The sequence below is a fragment of the Macaca mulatta genome, chromosome 8 (assembly GCF_049350105.2).
Source record: "Macaca mulatta isolate MMU2019108-1 chromosome 8, T2T-MMU8v2.0, whole genome shotgun sequence".
In the NCBI taxonomy this organism is placed as follows: Eukaryota; Metazoa; Chordata; class Mammalia; order Primates; family Cercopithecidae; genus Macaca; species Macaca mulatta.
In genome coordinates, this window is record NC_133413.1 from 122,720,590 (window position 1) to 122,741,017 (window position 20,428).

General features: G+C 34.8%; 1 protein-coding gene across 1 annotated transcript in view; it reads right to left on the minus strand.

Annotated features, from left to right (window-relative positions):
• CSMD3 (CUB and Sushi multiple domains 3) overlaps positions 1-20,428 on the minus strand; it is a 1,224,761-nt gene that overhangs the window by 161,913 nt on the left and 1,042,420 nt on the right. The window contains exons 35-36 of the mRNA XM_015145899.3: positions 19,745-19,948; positions 3,929-4,053 (exon numbers count right to left, since the gene is read on the minus strand). Coding sequence (XP_015001385.2) covers positions 3,929-4,053; positions 19,745-19,948 — 329 coding nt within the window. The remainder of the gene's footprint in view (positions 1-3,928; positions 4,054-19,744; positions 19,949-20,428) is intronic.

Here is a 20,428-nt window from a genome sequence, read left to right on the forward strand (position 1 = left end):
AGAGCTGGGATTACTGATGTGAGCCACCGCGCCCGGCCCAACTAAAAATTTTAAAAGAGGTAATTATTGACTCACTGTTCAGAGTAACTTTGCATTAGATATAGTTGCCCATCATGGCAATGGAATAGCTTTATGAGGTAATGAATTTCCAATCATTAAAACTAGGCTTCTATCATTATAACTGTTCAAATTCCATTTTACTTCAGATTACATAAAATCAGGATAATCATCTGTAAACTGATACAATAATGTAATCAACATATTTTTCCCCATGGTTTATTACATATTTCCCTTTTCCTGATAACTATCACTGTTAATTTTGAATGTAGCCCCATTGAAATTCTCCAATATATCCTGCTAATATAAACAAACAAATAAATGAATCTACTCTTTGCCACAAAGAGTGGGATATTCTCACATAATATTAATTTAACAAATTAATCTGTTTGTTGAGGTAATTCCCAAAGAATGGTTCAATTATTCTGTATTATTGTAATTTTTCAGCATTCCAAATGTTTCTTCTTTTCCTCTCTTTTTAACAATGATAATCCCACTTTATCTCATATATGATTTATTGAATATTCATATAATTCTTTATTCACACACATATTTGGCCCAACAGAGACAAATATTAAATATTGATCTTTAAACCTAGTGTAGTAGCCAGGTAGCTCTTAGGTAAATTTAATGAAGATTCAAATATAAGTCATATATTACATAAGTGTGTGTGTGTGTGTGTATGTGTTACAAGTTTCTATAACTCAGTGATATGTCTAAAACTAGCATCCATATAAGTGATCAATCAGAAAAAAGTCCTTGATAGCTGTTTTTAGCATGTTTACAATTAAAATCCAAAATTTTTACACACTATATGTTTGCTAAATGCTCTGCTAAACTCAAATTTTGTTTTCTAAAGTACAGTCAAGAAACAAAGTCCTTCCTCAGTGGAAGATTTTAGTGTTATTCATATGTGTCCTGTTTTGAATAGTGTTTGCCTAGGATAAGTGATATATAACATAGTTTTTCTGCAAACATCTTAGTAGTTCATTATGCCTGCTAACCCTAAAATAGTCAAAACTCCACTTGTGCAAGTATTCATTGATTCATTCTAAAAATATGTACTGAGAATATACTGCCAGGCACTGTGCAGTATGTACTTCCAGGAACTGTACTAGCTGACAGAATGGACTTGGCACTGTCCTCATGAGGTTATAGATAATTAGCAGTAACATTAAAATGTGATGGGTGTTATAATAAATAAATTCCAGGGAACTGTGAGAACATACAGCAGAACTTAACCTTGTCTCAAGTTCATGGAAGGTCTTCCACAGAAAATGTATTTAAGTTGAGACAGAAGTGTCAAGTAAGAATAAGCAAAATAAAAGGAGATCATAGAGAGTGTTGGCAGAAAGAACAACATGCACAAAGGGTCCAAAGGCAAAAGAAAGCTAGGTTTTTATAAGGAGCTGAAATAGTACAGATAGAATAGTTACAAAATAAGGACAGAGCACAATGGCATAATCAATAGTGTCAAAGGAGTTAAGGAGATTGGAGACAACTGAGGTATTATATACAAAAAAATGATAGTATTAGATTTTTACTTTCAGATGGTTACTCTACTAGATGTACAGGAGATAGACTGGAGGAGAATAAGAACCTGGGACAAGGATGACGCTACCTGATCTTGGGTAGTAAAAGTGTGGATGGAGAGAAATAGACTTGTTTAAGAGATTTATGAAAGACAGACCTGACAAATTTCATTGTACCGAGTTAAGAGTCAGAGAAGAATTAACATTTCTGGCTTGTGTAACTTAATGGATGAGAAAGTTATTCTGAGAAAGAGAACACTGAGAAAGTTCTATAGTTTTGAGAAGAGTCTATGAAGTCACTTTTAGACAGGTTGAATTTGACAAGCCATCAAGAAGTTTAGCTGAAAATGTCCAGTAGGCAGTTGGATATATGTTCTGCAGCTTAGGTGAGAGGTCTGGGTTAGATATTTAGGTCTGGATGTCATAATTTATTCAGCACCTCATTCGAAAATATGTTTTCTGATTTTCTATTATGGTTTAGGTCCGGACATTTCTAGCACATGAAAGTAGCTGAAGCCATGGAATTAGACAAGGTCCCAGAGAGAATAAAGTGAAATGAACAAAGGCCACAGAATCTCATAAACACTAATATTTGAACAATAGATTGAATTGGAAGAGGAGACCAGGTAGGAGATATAGAAGTAGGAGCTACAGATGTAGAAGAGAAAACAAAACAAAATCCAAGAAAATATTGGTCTCCTAGGATCTAAGGAGACAAAAATAGTCTATTAGGAATCAGGGGAGGAACAACAAGATAGAGAGCTGCTGACAGAGCAAGAAAGATGAACCACACAATGGATTTAATCACATTTAGATCTTCACTATGAGATTGGCTCTATTAGAGTATTGGGTGCTGAAGCCACATTGCAGTGGGTCAAAAAGAGAAGATGAAAACTAAATAAAAAATGCCAGGGTTTTCATAATTTTAAGATAAGATGGAAATAAGTAAGCTAATGTTAATATATAGATGCTCTAGAATAACTTTCAGAAGATTACAACCAGATGATAGTAAAATTTCTATGAAGGTTTTAAAGATATCATATCATTTCAGATCCTCTACATAAGCTGGTACATGGGCAATCCCAAAATCCTTACTATTCTACTATAATAAGATAGAGTTGATTAGTTATCTTCAAATTTTACAAATTGTCTGTAAACTAGCCAGAATGTAAGTATGCATCTATAATCTTTGGATACCCTTAAAACTCTGACATTGTTTTGCTGGCATATTTTACTCCCAACGCAAGTCAAGTAATTTTTAAAACGTCTGAACAATTATAAATCCATGAAGCTGATTGTTTTTTACTAAAAAATATGCTTCAATGTGATTTCATTATAAATGCATGGTGTCTTGGCTAATTTTTCCACAACTCATATATGTCTCAAATTTCTAAATAAAAACTCTACAAGTCAATTAGAGAAGTAATAAAGTTATATCTGTGAAGGCTAGATAATGTAATATTTATGAAGCATAATTACCTTTCATAGAATATATATACTGATTCTGCAGTAAAATATTACCAATTCATCCAGAAAAAAATATATCTTTATGTAAACAGAATAACTCACCAAATAGCAGCCCCCAAAATAGGTATAATTCAAATAACAGGACAGTCACTGTTGATTACCTATTTTTAAAGAGCATCCTCCTTCCTTGCTAACAGAGACCTGGTTTAGTTCAATTAAGTGAGAGATGTGTGCATCATAGGAGGCTGCACTTATTGCTTACTCCTGATATGTAACACCATTTTATTTGAGCCAAATCATAGTAAATCTTTGGTTGTTGCCCATTGTATACGTCAGGAATGGATATGATTACAATCTTGGTCAATAAAACAGGAGGGAAAGTCTGCTGGCAGGTTTCCTGAAAAGTTTTCTTAACCACTGAAATGGTACATAACATAGGGACATTCTGATTTAGCTGCTGGCCATTGCTATGTAGGGCTGTTATGCCTAGAGCTTTTGCAGCCACCTCAAGACCTCAGGAGAAGGTGTCTAAGAACTAAAACCAACAGGCTGAGCATGGCAGAACAGAGTGATGGAAATAACCTGGGTGAGGAAAGACACAGCTGAACCCCTGAAATAATGTTTAAATCTGCTTATCTCAAGATTCCATGTTATATGGGGGTAATACATTTTTTGTATTGCTTATGCCATCTTGAATTGGCTTTCTGTTAATTCTATGTGAAAAACATTAATAACAAATATCTTTCTATTCATTTCAACCATGTCAGTCAAAATCACTTGCTAAACTTTTAGAAATAATGTTCATTCTGTCATCTCTGAAAAGATTGACGACAAACAGATAATGAAAAGAAGAAAAACTTAAATATTCTTACTTGAATGCCAGCTCCCTCTGGCACTGTGATCTTCCACACACAATTCAGATTGTTGTCATAAGGCTCAGGGTATCCAGGTGACAAAATAGTCCCTTTGCGCTTAGTTAAAAATCCACCGCAGGGCACTAAAGTAAAGCAGTCCAAGAGAGGGAGTTAATTCTAATGCAAAGGATTAAAAAAGACTAAAGGTCAGAGATAACATCTTAGATAGATACTAGACTTGCAAATCAAATCATACGGTTTTTCAAAACTCATAAAAGCAATGAAAATTAAGTTTTTGTATACCATGAAAATGTTAAAAAATAATTAGACAGCATTAATGGATGACCTTTGAATGGCATATCTAAAAATAATACTACAATTAACTCAATAACAGCATATTATTTGTATTATATTACTAAAACATGCATTGACTAAATTTGCCTTCAAAATAGTTCATTTCCAGATAAATATTGTCTTGAATTTTTTAAAAAATGATTTGGTACTTTCTCCTTCCTACATTCTTTGAGGAATAACAGCATCCACTGAAAAGTAATGAGGATGATGATAACAATTATGATCATAACATTTATATAGAGCTTACTCTATGCTAGGCACCCTCCTAAGTACTTTACATATTTTAACTAATTTAAGCCTTCCAACAACTAATGAGATATGAATAAGTATTCTCCACATTTAACAGCTGAGGCAATCAAATGGAGTCATTAAGAGATTGTCTTGCCCAAGATTACATATTAAGAGATGAAGCTGGCCAGGTGCAGTAGCTCACGCCTGTAATCTTATCACTTTGGGAGGCTGAGGTGGGAGGCTCACAAGTTCAGGAGTTCAAGACCAGCCTGGCCAATAGAGTGAAACCCTATCTCTACTAAAAATACAAAAAATTAGCCAGACGTGGTGGTGGGCGCCTGTAGTCACAGCTACTCGGGAGGCTGAAGCAGGAGAATCACTTGAACTCAGGAGGCAGAGGTTGCAGTGAGCTGAGATTGCACCACTGCACTCCAGCCTGGGAGACAAAGTAAGACTCCTTCTCAAAAAAAAAAAAAAAAAAAAAAAAGATGAAGCTAAGATTTGAATCCTGGCAGTTGGAGCCAGAGTCCATGTCCTTAGGTGGAACTGAAGATACTTCAAGTGGTCCCAGTTCAGTTATTGCCATTCTAACTACTACAAGAAAGAACATGTATGCAGACTTACTCAGAAATCAATAAAGGCTTCAATCATTTTTAGAAGGTACTAAGCCGAAAGCAAAATTCTCATGCCATTAATAGAACCACCTTGATTCTGGTCATAACCTAACTCATAACTCTTAAATTCTGTGTGACTTTGACGTGTTCTTTAAACTCTATGAAACACAGATATCTTACCTGTGGAATGGTAATGCTATTGTTTCTAAAAGGCTTTTGTGAAAAATACAAAGAAACTAGAATGTACATAAGAAACTAGAACACTGCTTGGAACACAGTTAGAAATCAATAAATCATATTTCCTTTTGCTACAACTATTATTTTAGGTTCCAATGGTACTGTGCTCCTGGGGAATTTGTCCTAATATGGCTATAAATGATGAGATATAAGGAACATATCTTTTGTAATAATTTTTTTAAGTGAATTACAGATTTGTGCCACTTTCAAAGACAAACGCAAACACCAGGGCAATTACTCAAAAAAAAAAAAAAAAAAAAAAGAAAGAAAGAAAGAAAGAAAGAAAGAAAGAAAAAAAACTGTTGCAAACTTTAAAATAGTGTGACAATATATTTTTTTTTAAAGAAACTCACTTAGTTGTGTTTTCTTACAAATCTCTGTTAATGGGTTATATACAAATTCTGTTTAAATTAGCCAAAATTAATTTAGCCCATTTAAATAGAAAACCAGCAGTTTTGCATGATTTGAGAATGGCATGCAATAGACAGAAGAAGAAATCTAAAATATTCACCCAAAAAATAGAACAAAAAAAAGTAATTGATGAAGTGTATCCTGCCAATTAAAAAAAAAAAAAAAAAACTTTATAGATGCTCTTCCTCTCCATCCCCACCATCCCCACTGCCACAACCTTTCCTCGTACATATATATATATATATTTTTTTTTTTTCTGAGTTGCAACATTAATCACATAAACGGCCTCCCTATGGCTAGTATGTTTTCCATGCACTATATTTTTGAAATTACTGTCAAAATTATCTTTCTAAATTAAAATATGACATGTTGCTTCTCTGGTGAAAATCCTTAAAAAATTTCCCCATTGTCTGAATTCACAACTCATGGATAGTTTCTTTTTCCTTTTTACTTTTTTTTTTGAGACAAGCTCTGGCTTTGTTGCCTAGGCTGGAGTGCAGTGGTGTGATTATAGCTCACTGCAGCCTCAAATTCCTAGGCTCAAGCAATCCTCCCACCTCAGCCTGCAGAAGAGCTAGTACTACAGGTGTGTGACATCATACCCAGTAATTTGTGCATAGATATTCAGCTAATTTTTATGTAGCTAATTTGTAGAGACAGGGTCTATGTTGCTCAGGCTGGTCTTAAATTGTTGGCCTCAAACAATGCTGCCTCAGCCTCCCAAAGTGCTAGGATTATAGTCACGAGTCACTGTGTTGGGCCTACAGATAAACATAGTTAATTGTATTCGTCTCTGACTTCATCTCCAGGCTTATATGTAATTATAATTTCCCAACTCCTCATCATCCTAATCCCCCATCCCAGTCCAGCCTTCTAAACTAATATGCTCCCTTATTGCTGTCACTTGATCTGTCCTTCTCTCACCTAGCTAACACCTACCCATCTACGGACTTTCAGTGTGAATGTTACCTCTTCAATCCTTTGGAATTTTCCTGTGCTAAGTGTCCTATAGTTTCCCATAGCACCAAATGTTTTCCTGTACGATTTTATCATACTATGCTTCCATATTATTTTTATATTAGTTTCTTGCAATAGACTCAAGTCTGAGCAAAAAAGGTCACTTTTTTGCCTGAAACTCTGTTTGTCAAGATTCTAACTCTTCTCCTTCTTTGCATTATAAATTTTCTTCCATGCTGCTACAGTGACAAGTTATTTCCTCTTCCTCCATCGTCTCTTTCATGCATTGCATCAGGCTTTTGTCCTCACTGCTCTAGTGAAATGACCATGTCAAAGTCACCAGAATATTAATGTTGTAATATGATCAATCCTTAACTTGTATTTTACTTAATCTATGAATAATTAGTTCTCACTGTTGATCACTCCATCTGTCTTGAGCCTTTGTTTGCTTGACCAACAGAACACCATACTTTCCTGGTTTTCTTCTGTATTATTGGCTGCAGATTTTTTTTTTTTTTTTGGTAACTCATTCTCCTCTTTGTAACTTTGTCCCAGGCCATAGTCTGTCTTCTAATCACCATCCCCGCTCAGTGATAACATACACTTCCATGTCTTCTGTATGCTCTGACTACCAGATGTTTATCTCTAGCTGTGATTTCTGTGAGTTTCGCAATCATATGTCTAATAAGTATCTCAAAATGGATATGTCCAAAATAATAACTTTGAAATTCTTCCTCATCCACACTCTCTTTCATCTCAGGGAATGTCACCACCATTCACTCAGTTCTTAGGCATAAACCTAACATTCATCTTGATTTATCTTTCTTGCATTCAAGTTTACATTTACATCTATTCTCAATCTATCAGTAACAGCTCTACCTTAAAAATATATCCCAAAGGTTACTAATTCGTATCACTGTGACCATTATCTTCCTATCCAAATCGCATTACTTTTCCCCTCCATTACCTTGATAGGCTTCTAATCAGTCATATTGGTTCTACTCCACATCTCCCTACACTAACTAAGTGATTTCTTAGAAACTGATTAAGATCACATCACTCCACAGCTCAATATATTCCCATACTAGTTAGAAAAATTTCAAACTCACCATGGTCTTCAAGGATCCAAGTGACTTGGCCCTCTGCTCTGCCTCTCTAAACTCATCACCTATCACTCTTTGCTATCATTTACTGTGTTCCAGACACTGTGGCTTGAACATGTCAAGATCTCTCTCCCCTCAACAGTTCATACACTTGCTCACCAACAAGAAAGACTTTTATTCATCCCTCCCTTTGTTCATTTTATTCAGGTTTAAAATGGCAGCATGCTCTGGATGTCTGGTAACTCCAGCTCCTGTTTTATTTTTTTCTACAGCATTACCACTCCCCAAAAGAAAAGAATGTATTTCTTGATGACGTTTATCCTCCTTCACTAAAATGTAAAATATAAATGCAAAATGTAAGGACAAAGATCTTATATTCTTATTCAAAACGATGTCACCAGTGCTTAGAATAGTGTTGGCATGCAGTAAGCACTCAATAAATTCTTGATGAATAAATCACTGAAGAACTGATTGTGTGTCTGTATATATCTTGTGCTTTCAAATTACCTCTTTATCATTCCTGCATCATTCCTGTCTCCCAGTATTTTCCTAAACAAGCCATATTTGTCTAATTCTACGTCAATCATCTTTATTTATTTACCAACAAAATATGCTATAGAAAAATTAGCAGATAAGCAATACCACATACAGAATATTTTACATTTGACTCTCATGTATATTACTTAATCTAACATTTGCATCCTGTTTTTAAAAGATATATGATAAATTTCTGTTCTGATCAGTATTCAGTATAATATGTGGATTAAGAAAACAGGCCTTCAAATCAAGCAGCCTAGGTTCAAATCAAATTCTGCTTTTTTATCTAAGCCAAGAGGTTTTAATACCTGTAAAATAGAGATAATTGTATCTACCTTCCAAAGTTGATGTCAATATTAAATGAGATAATGCTTAATAGTGCTTCATTCAAATGCTAAAAATTGCTATTTATTATTGTATTTAATAACTTTTTCATGGATGAATGAGTAGATGAATAAATGGATAAATGAATAAGATGGAGATTTTGTATATATTTCTTCATGAATTTTTTCCCATTCTAAGAAAAGATGAAGTAGACAGGTGTTGCCATGGAGACTTTCAAGTAAAAGTAGTTCTTTCTGAGTCTCTAAAGAACTTAAAAAAACAGAACCAGATAAGCTGATCAGATAAGCAACTAATTAAAGACTCTTTGACTAAGGCGAGTAGGTGGCGGCTTCTGGGGCTTTTCAAAAAAGACCTCCCACTAACAGAAGTACTTATGCCTAAGGCCATATATTGTCAAAGCTATTAGTGGCTGCAGGGGGTTATTTGAATCACAGCGTCTAAAATGGAGGAGAGCCTGGGGGTTTAGGAGACTGAAGAGTTTAAGAAATGTGAAGTGTAAAAAGGTCAAATTTGGAAGATAAAAACTCTGCCTTCAGCATAGGTTTTATTTTTCATTTTTACATTGGTCTCAACTCTAATTATTTTAAGTAAAATTTTATTATATTGTATTGTAATTAAGAAAGGCTTGGAACGACATGCTTTGCACAAGATTATTAAATATTGTTTACAAACCAGTTGTTAAAGTTTGTGAATCTTCTAATTTGGTATTTTAACTATAAGCACAACTCACATATCATGTCTAATGGGGCTGCTTTCCAATCAACAGTTTAGTTTTAGTATGTCAGTGTGTGCAAAATTACTGAACATTTTCTTGTGCTTTACTGTGACAGAAAAAAAAAAAAGACAATGTTGATAGTAATAATAAGAACTGTGAAACGGAAAGGACACAATTGAGAGGGAAATCATTAGGAATGTAGAAAGCAGTATTGTTTTGGTTTCAATTGGATGCTCACTTGGCTTAAGCTGTTAACTGAGCATTCATTGAACTGTGAAGATAGAGAAAAACAATCATCATGTATAAAATCCTGTAAATAGGCTGTCAAAGATTATATCTAAACTGTAAAGTGTAAATAGAGAATTTGCTCTCTCTCAGAATAAAGCTCCCCATATAATATGTAAATCTATTGCTTGCGTTTCACCAACATACATACCTTTCTGCAGATGTCAGAAGAGTTTGAAACCTCAGATTTGTAAAGGTCTAAGCCAGGAAAGTATGCAAGAGTATCACCATGTGGTGGATACTGAAATGGAAAAAATATGGACCTTGGACTTGGGAAGTTGGTGAGGGTTGTCAGACCCTCTACAGATATTCAGGAAATTGATACAGTAATTTACTAAAATCCATTCACTGAACAAAAGTTTACTGAACACCTGTTGTGTGCCAAGTCCTCTTTCAATTGAGCCCAAAACCAATATAGTGACAATGGAAAGGGGGACAATTAAGACAGTTTAAGAAATGTTTTACAACCAAAAATTATACATAATACATTTCGATGGCTGCGGTAAAGGTAATGATATAAAGAGTAAACGGTTGATGGATGGCAGAAAATTATTTTAGATAGGATGGCCAAGAAAGATAGGAGACGTCAATGAAATGATGTAGTGAGACAAAAAGATATCTGTTCCAATCAGAGGAAATGAGAAATTCAAAGACCTTGGGGCAGATGTTTTGTGCAGTTAACAGATGTTGAAAAGGAGCACAAATTAAAGAGAACATTTTGATATCAACATAAGATAGCTCTGTACTTGACTCTCATATTTGAATATTTAAGACACTGAGCTTTTTCTATCTTAAAAATATTTTAAGACATGACCATTTTTATTCAGAACATTTTGAAGCTAAAAATACTTGTAGTTAAAAATAGAAATGCAAACTGTATTTTCATTTATGTAAAGATTAGTAGTTGGACCAAATGGTAAAACCTAAACTGGTCTGTCTTCTGAATGTCATTTAGAGTCTTCACCTTTCTATTTCTTCTCTACACAGATCCCATATATCCATCTGTCATATTGTCAACTTTCTGGATTTACACCTGTTCCACAAGGAAGAATATTTTTAAAATCGTATAAGGTAATACGTCTTTTTCATGTGATCTTGGCAGAAAATACAAGTCATCTGACACAATTTTCTATCTCTGGATATGTACTTTTAAACTGCTTCATTCTATTCAGGTTGCTATAACGAAATACCACAGAATGGGTGGCTTATAAACAACAGAAATTTATTTCTCACAGTTCTGGAAGCTGGGAAATCAGCACTGGTAGATTTGATGTCTGCTGAGGGCCCCTTTCCTGGATTATATATCACCGTCTTCTGGCTGTGTCCTCACATGGTAAAACAGGCTAGAGATCTCTCTGGGGTCTCTTTCATAAGAGCATTAATCCCATTCATGAGAGCTCTGCCCTCATAACTACCTTCCAATCCCTGCCCCCAATACTACCACCTTATGAGTTAGGATTCTAACATATGAATTTGGGGGATTCAAATATTCAGACTACAGCATTCTGCTGCTGGTCCCCAAAATTAATGTCCTTCTCATATGCAAAATACATTCATTCCATCCCAATAGCCCCACAAGTTGTAATTTGTTCCAGCATCAACGAAAAGTCTAATGTTCAAAGTCTCATCTAAATATCATGTCAATCACATATGGGTGACACTTTAAGATAAGATTCATCCTGAGGCAAACTGCCCTCCAGCTGAGAGTCTGTAAAATCAAACAAATTATCTACTTTCAAAATATAATGGTGAGACAGGCACAGGACAGATGTTTCCATTCCTAAAAAGAAAAACAGGGCAGAAGAAAGGGGTAACAGATCTTAAGCAGGACCAAAACTTTAAAATTCAAGAAAAATCTTTTTTGGTTCAATGCTCTGTTCTTCAGTCCCACTGGGCCTATGGTCTCACCTCCTAGACTCACAGGTTGGAGGTCTCCTCCCAGACGCATTGCAGGGAAGTTTCCATATTCTGGACCTACTGGAGGTTATAATCTTACTTCTGTGACTTTGCTGGGCATAATACATACCACAGCTCTCACAGATTAGAGTTGCATGCCTGTGGTTCTCCCTGACTACCATCACATCAGTGGCTCTACTGTTTCACGATCATATGGGTGGCCCCACCTCTGTAGCTCCACTGGGCATTTTTCCACAAGGTAATGCTAAAAGTGTGAGGCCATCCACATGACCCCTATGGCAGATCTCTGTCTGGGCAGAGAGGCTTTCCAGGACACTCTTTGAAATCTACACAGAGGCAGCCACATCTCCATAACCTTACTGGGTACAGGGCATGGTGAACCAGACCCACAGGAACTATTCCTGTGTAGCCAAGCAGACTGCATGAATCAGAGCCTGGGGCTTAAGGCCCTTCCTTTGAAATCTGACTCCTAGGCCCTTGCACTCTGGGCTTGTGACTGGATGGGCAGCCTTGATCTCTGAAATGCATTCAGGTTCATTCTTCCTTTGTTTTGGACAATAGGTCCTCACTTCTGTTTAGATGGCTGACTAATCTTTGCATTGTATTGATGAATAGCTTCTAGCTTCTATTGAGATGGTCAGTTCATACTAGTCTTCTTATCAAACAGTACTTGACTAAACTTTTTTTTTTTTTTTTTTTTTAAGACAGAGTCCCACTGTGTTGCCTGGACTAGAGTGCAGTGGTACGATCTCGGCTCACTGCAACCTCTGCCTCCCAGGTTCAATCAGTTCTCCTGCCTCAGCCTACCAAGTAGCTGGGATTACAGGCATGCACTACCATGCCCGGCTAATTTTTGTATTTTTTAGTAGAGACCAGGTTTCACCACGTTGGCCAGGCTGGTCTCAAACTCCTGACTTCGGGTGATCCACTCGCCTTGGCTAAACTCTTAAAGTTCTCTTTTGAATAGGTCTTCTCATTTTTCCAATATGGGTAGGTTGAAAGTTTTTAAAATATAAAAGTTTTGATTCCCATTTTTTTTTTCTTTCTTTTTTTTTTTTTTAGACAAAGCCTTGCTCTGTCAACCAGGCTTGAGTTCTGTGGCATGGTCTTGGCTCACTGCAACCTCTGCCTCCTGGGTTCAAGTGATTGTCCTGCTTCAGCCTCCAGAGTAGCTAGGACTACAGGTGTCCACCACCACACCTGATTAATTTTTGTATTTTTAGTAGAGACGGGTTTCCCATTGCCCAGACTGGCCTCGAACTGCTGACCTTGTGATCTGCCCACCTCAGCTTCCCAAAGTGCTGGGATTACTGGTGTGAGCCACTGTGCCTGGCCCTGATTTCCAATCGATTAACAATTCCATGTTTAAATCATTGGCAGTCAAGAGAAGCCAAGCTGAACCATTAACATGTTGCTTATTTTCTTAGCCAAATATCCAATTTCATTGTTTAAAGTTTTACCTTCCAGAAAACTCCATAACATGAACATAATCAGCCACTTTTGTTATAACGTGGCATAATCTTTGCTTCAATATAACAATAATATTCTTTCCTCTATTGTTCAACTACTTGTTCCTCATTTCCATCTAAAGATTCATCAGAATTGGCTTTACTATCCACATTTCTACTAATATTCTATTCATAACCCCTTAGATATTTTAGTAAAAAGATGATGCCTTTCTCAAGAGCTTTCCTCCTCTTATTCTGATCCCTCATCAGAATTTCCTCTTACAGTCCTTTCACAACAATGTAGGCTTTTTCTAGCATGCATCTCAAACTCTTCCAGCCTACACCTGTTATCCAGTTCCAGAGCTGCTGCCACATATTTAGGTTTTTGTTACAGTAGAACCCCACTCCTGGTACCAATTTTCTGCCTTAGTCTTTTCAGGCTAGTATAACAAAAAACCATAGACTAGGTGGTGGCTTATAAACAAAAGAAATATATTTCTTATAGTTGTAAAGTCTGGGAAATCAAAGTTTTCTAAAGCAGTGGCAGATTCAGTATCTGGTGAGGACCCTTTTCCTGGCTCATAGACAGCCATTTTCTTGCTGTGTCCTCACATGGTAGAGGGACATCCCTCTTGGATGTCCAACTAGTAACATCCTTGGTGTTGCTTTTATGAGGACAATAATCCCATTGGTCATCTCCCAGTGGCCCCACCTCCCAATACAATCACCTTAGGGGTTAGAATTTCTACACAAAAAAATGGGGAAAATGAATATTTAGACCATAGCAAAAATCCATGCAAAATTACAGGTAGTCTGTTCTATATCTAAAGACTCCTGATGAATGCAGTATCAGGGTTCTCAAAAAGCCCAGGAAACTACAGACTGCTGGACCTCTGACAGAGAGATGGTGTGGGTTCCTGGGTAGCTCATCTTTTGCCCTAAAAGTAGGAAGTGAGTTCTGGCTGAATCTAGGTTGAGAACAGCATTCACTACTAGTGAATCTAGCATTCACTACTGAGGTGGAATATCAGTAATAGAATAGATAAAAGCCTAAAGTCTTTCATAGACTTTAGTTCCTGCTATGAGCTACTGTACTTGCTGAGATAAATCCTTAGTTAGATAGTATCACCTTACTCTTTTTATATAGGTTTTTATATTTGATGGCTAAAATGCTAGAATTAATCAATTGATACATTTGTAATACAAAAACACTTTGTGATAATCATGTAGAATAGGGGCTTTCTTGGGTTTCAGACACAAATGGTTAATGGTTTAAAATTTATAGTCTTGGGCCAGGTGTGGTGGCTCACACCTTTTTGTAATCCCAGCACTTTGGGAGACCGAGGCAGATGGATCACCTGAGGTCAGGAGTTCAAGACCAGCCTAGCCAATAAGGTGAAACCCTGTCTCCACTAAAAATACAAAGAAATTAGTCGGGCATGGTGGTGCATGCCTGTAATCTTAGCTACTTGGGAGGCTGAGGTGGGAGGATTGTTCGAACTCAGGAGGCAGAGGTTGCAGGAGATCGTGCTACTGCACTCTAGCCTCGGTGACAGTGCAAGACTCGATTTCAAAAAGAATAAAAATAAAAACAAAGTAAAATGTATAGTCTCATATTCTCTATTCTATGTTTCACAAATATTCTCTTCAAATGTTCTCTTTCTTCAGTCCCTTCTCTTCATTTGCTATTTTGCTATTTTTTTTTTCCTTTTCTCTCTCTTTTTAATGCGACAGATCATTTCTCCCATCTATATCTTGCCTCTTTCTAACTCTGTCTCATCTGCATGTCTTCATGGACATAAGAAAATTTATTTCTTTGGATAATGTGATGTTTAAATTTTTAGGGTAAGAAGAAAAGCAGAGCATAAACATTGGTTAAATATATATTTCTAAGGCCTATTAAAATTGTAGTAATAATTATTTTAACTTTGTTTTCATTTTATGTTAAAAAAAAATTTGCCAACAATGAAAACAAACAAAATGTTTATTTCTTTAAGTCTACTCCTCAACCATTTGACCTGGAATGCATTAATTGGTGGAAATTTCACTGTCCTCCTAAATGGTATATTTTAATAAAGATTTACTATTATTTTCAATACAATCAACACATTTTCCAGAACTTGCTCATAAATTTTAAATGCAAATAAAAGTCAAACATGCAAGGAACCCTAAATTAAAGTTGGAAAGGATGACAGTACTTAATGCTTTCAGCCTTTTCCAAAATGCAAACATCTTCTGTGGAAGGCACATTTTCCATATAATAACTTTAACTAGCTTTAAAAATAAAATATCAACAAATTAAAATCAATAGTATCAAATACTTGATCAGTACTGCATATTAAGTCCTATATTCTGCATTGAATACTTTTAGAATTGGAATCTTCTCTTTTGATTTTGTGGTGGATTATTTGACAAAAACAAAAACAACTTAATTTTTTAGTACTTATTAGGTTCTAAGAACTAAGCCAAGGCTTTTAATCATTTAGTCATAATGAACCTATGAAGAAGTTCTCTTATTTTCTTGTTTTATTGATATGGGATTTGAAGATCAGAGATTATGTAAATTTTCCAGGATCTTATTGTAACTCACCTCAATTCAGTCATGCGGACAAAGCCAAGACATTCAGCCACAACTCTTGTGCTGATAATTTAGTACAATTCCCAGCTCTGATGATTTCACTCAATTTTACATAATTCTTTACAACCTCTCACATTAATTAGCACATTAACATGATAAATATACAAACAGAACCTTTAAGGATTAATTCACACATTTACATTTCAATTCTTGGCATATGTAGGTTCTTTGAACACTCTAAAGGAATAAAAGGGGTTTTGATGATATTTAAAGATTAATGAACTAGTTTACGAATTTCCATGTCATTATATTACTCTGTTTTTACAGTAGATTATATGAAACTAAGTAAAGAGAACTACTTTTCTAAGTTCTTCTATTTTTACCGCATTGATATCTTCTATCAATATCTACGTAAATATATTAAAAGTGAGAAGAAATTATGTAAATAATTACTGGGGAAAGTGAGGCAGAAATAATGATTCTTAGTATTTATAGAAAAAGATTTAAAAATCTACTATGAGTTTTGAAGAGAGTTATTATTATGTGTCTGTCTTCAATTATTAAACTGATTTCAAGCAATGTAATTTCCAATTTATGCATATTGTATGACTAATTTTGGCATTGACATATAGAAACATTTCTTTTAGCTCATGATTCCTTTAGTTCAGAATGTTATAAATGTTATTTATAATATTTCATGAGTATGAAGTCAATGTATTGTGTTGTATGTATTGTGGTTCAGAAAAGAGGACATTATTTGTTTTGTCTTTATGAGAGTACAAGTACCTAAGGGGAAGATCTCTCTGCCCTATTAACCCCAGCTCTCTGGTAAGCACAAGACAGGTGGAACATCAAGTCCAGCTGATTTATCTCCTATACTTGTGGACTGCCAAAAATGTACTTTAATAGAGTCAGCAATTCTGCATAATAAATGAGGCAGAAATGTAATTGAAAATAGTTTATAAGTCAGAATATAAACAGAAGCAGTAATCTATCAATTAATTTAGGTATAAAGGTAGGAAAACTTAGTCTTAAATCCTGCCTCCACTCTAACCCTTACTATGGCTCTGCCACTTTAAAGAGAACTATTTTACCTCTTTCAGACTCAGTTTATTCATCTGTACATTCCAAAAGTAACAGTTCCATAGATTTGTCAGAGGATTACATCAAATATGTATTTAAATTACTTAGCATGGAATGGGGCTTTTTTAGACAATCCAGGCTGCTAAAACAAAATACCACAGATTAGGTAAGTTGTCAACAACAGAAATGTATTTCTTAGAGTGCTAAAGATTGGGAAGTCTAAGATCAAGGTGCCAGCAGATGTAGTGTTTGGTGAGGGCTTGCTCAGTGCTTCATAGACAGTGCCTTCTGTGTTCTCACATGGCAGAAGGCTGAATATGCTTCCTCAGACTTATTTTATAAAGGCACTAATCTCATTCCTGAGGGTGGAGCCCCCAAGACCTAGTCACCTTCCAAAGGCCCCACCTCTTAATACCCCTACATGGGGGATTAGATTTCAATATAAGAATTTGTGTGTTGTGGGGGGTGGTGGGGAGAGGGAGAGAATAAATATTCAGACGATAGGATTGGCAAATAGTGGCATTAAGAAAATTATAAATATCAGAAATCAGAAATTGTGGTTATTTAGCTAAAAGATAAGAAAATTTAAGAGTCATTTTCAGTCTTCTAGTGTTTTAAATTATTTTTTGTAAGTGGTCATTCGACAAATAATAGAATAACACAAGAATAGTTCAGGTTCCATTTATTGTCATGGAAAAAATTAAAATATTTGTTGTAAGAAAAAAATGCACTGTGAAATATGCTAGGTATATTTTTTTGGGGGGGGTGGGAGAGGCAATATCAAATTCCTAGAGAAATCAAATGACCATCCATCTTTCCTAGTTATTTGTGACAGCCCAGTTTATACCATTATCCTAGCACAGTTGTTGACAATGTCCTCATTTAAATGGTAAAAAAATATATTTTACTTAAAGCAAACATATTCTATAAAAATTACATATCCTGGTCGGGTGTGGTAGCTCGTGCCTAAACCCCAGCACTTTGGGAGGCCGAGGCAGGTGGATCACGAGGTCAGGAGTTGAAGACCAGCCTGACCAATATGGTGAAACACCGTCTCTACTAAAAGAAACAAAAAATTAGGAGGGCATAGTGGCGGGTGCCTGTAATCCTAGATACTCGGGAGGCTGAGGCAGGAGAATCGCTTGAACCTGGGAGGCGGAGGTTGCAGTGAGCCAAGATCATGCCATTGCACTCCAGCCTGAGCGACAGGGTGAGACTCAGTCAAAAAAAAAAAAAAAAAAAAAAAAATCCTGCGAATGCATATCAACAGATTTATCTTTGATTTCTTCTCAGTAGAAATGAATGTACCTTCTATGTTATTTCACAATTTAAGATTATTTTTTATTCTAATGACCTGTGAACTGACATGTGAACAAATGTATTTTAAAAAGCTAAAAATAAGAATGGCAAATATAATTCATTTTCATATGGCAAAATGTGTTATTGAAAAGTAATTTTATATATTTATGATTGTCTATTATGTGTCAATATACATACTCATTCTTCCCTATGGAGAGTGGACTATTAAGATTATTAAAATTAAAACAAAAATAAAACAAAATTTCTGCTTATCTTTTATTTTAAAAAATATTATTTTCAACTGGGCGTGGTAGATCACACCTGTAATCCCAGCATTCTGGGATGCAGAGGCGGGTGGATTACTTGAGGCCAGGAGTTTGATACCAGCCTAGACAACATGGTGAGACCTGGTCCCTTTTGTATTTTGTAATAATACAAAAATTAGCTGGGCATGGGAGTGCATTCCTGTAATCCCAGCTACTCGGAATGCTGAGGCAGGAGGCTTGAATCTGGGAGGCAGAAGTTGAAAGGGAGCTGAGATCATGTCACGGCCCTCCAGACTGGCAACAGAGCAAGACTCTCTCTCAAAAAAATAAAATAAAATAAAATAAAATCTTATTTTTAACATCACATACCAATGTAACTTTAATGAGAAACAACTCAAGTCATTAGAATTATTTTATAACCTGAAATTAAGTCTTACCACTCTTTTTTGAATTTAATATTATGTATTTTTTTAAAATAATAATTTTCAGATATGTTATTGGGGCAGAGAAGAGAGTAATTTCTCTACTTTCTATATTTTCTATGTCTATGGAATGCTACAAAAGCCAAGCATCATTATAATTACCCTGACATACTATAAAATTCTAAACTATTAAGATATCCATAATTTTAGATAGTATACATTCTATTTACCAACATAAGTTAGATATACTATTGCAAAAACAACTTTGAAACAATAAGTTTTTGGTTAACCTTATGCATTTTACTCATTCAAAATGTTACCACCCATATTTGTGAAAGACTGAAAAAATTTATTATTTTATATTTTTATACATATCTGTAACTAACAAAGTCAGAAAAAAAAATTCATATTTTCTAATTCTTTTGATGACCAAGCAAAATATTTCCAGAAAAGTCAGCTTTAAGACCTACCATTTGATAGCACAACAATGTGACTATAGTCAATAATAACTGTACATTTTAAAATAACTTAAAGAGTGTAATTGGATTGTTGCAATGAAATGAATAAATGCTTGAGGAGATGGATATCCCATTCTTCATAAAGTGCTTATTTCATATTGACTGCTTATAACAAAACATCTGATGTACTCCATTAATATATACACTTACTGTGTACTCACAAAAATTAAAAATTAAAAAAAAGGATAATAGTGCTTCATAATCCCACATTAGTAGCATCAGATTCTGTGTTCCTGGAAACATATGTATGTACTTACATCCATATAAATCCATGTAAATCAGTATATGAGGAAACTATTTATCTAATTGAACAAAGTTTTTCACTGATTTCATCACCAAGACAATTGCAACAAATCTCCACTGATTTTTCATATTTATATAAAGCATACTTATTAAATTACTTAAAATTTAGTGCATAATTACATTTGAAATTTTAACAAATTGAAAGATGTAAGATAATCAATTTTTATATAAAATATGTATAATCACAGATCATACAAATTTATATACTCACCAATACAAGTAGGTAAGGAATCATTCCACTGGGCCAAAGAATTGGGCACTGTTTCACATCTAATTGCTATGGATCCATGGAGAATATACCCTGGATTACATTCAAAAAGAACCAAGGAACCGACTGCAAATTCATTGCCAATTCTTCTTCCAAATCTTGGTTCAGGCACAGAACTGCATTGTGTAGAACTTGTTCTAGGAACAGCTGTGTAGAAATATTATTTATTTTAATTTTACATGGTAGACAAATACAGATTTCTGTATGTAACTGTTTAAACACGTTTTTGAGAAATCATCACTTTTTATCAGAACTTGAATTAACAATTTTAATATATTCTCAAAGTGTTAAATTTCAGACAGAATAACATAATTTAAAATAAATATTGTTACCATCGTCAAGGTTTTTTACCAGAAAAGTTTTACTTTTGATCCTTTAAACATCATCCATTTTTTTTCTATTTTTGTTTTAACAGACTAATTAATATTACAAAGTACTTTTTGTTAGATATTTTTGTAATTTGTGGGATAAAACTGAAAGCATTTTTTTTTCTTTTTAAGCTTAGAATACCAAGTTCAAAAAATATGTGTCAGGTTATATCAAATAATTTTACTTTTGTTTTCAGTATTTGGTTCTTAATTAAAAACAGATTTTACAAAAGCAAACAGTACTTTATTAGTTTCATAG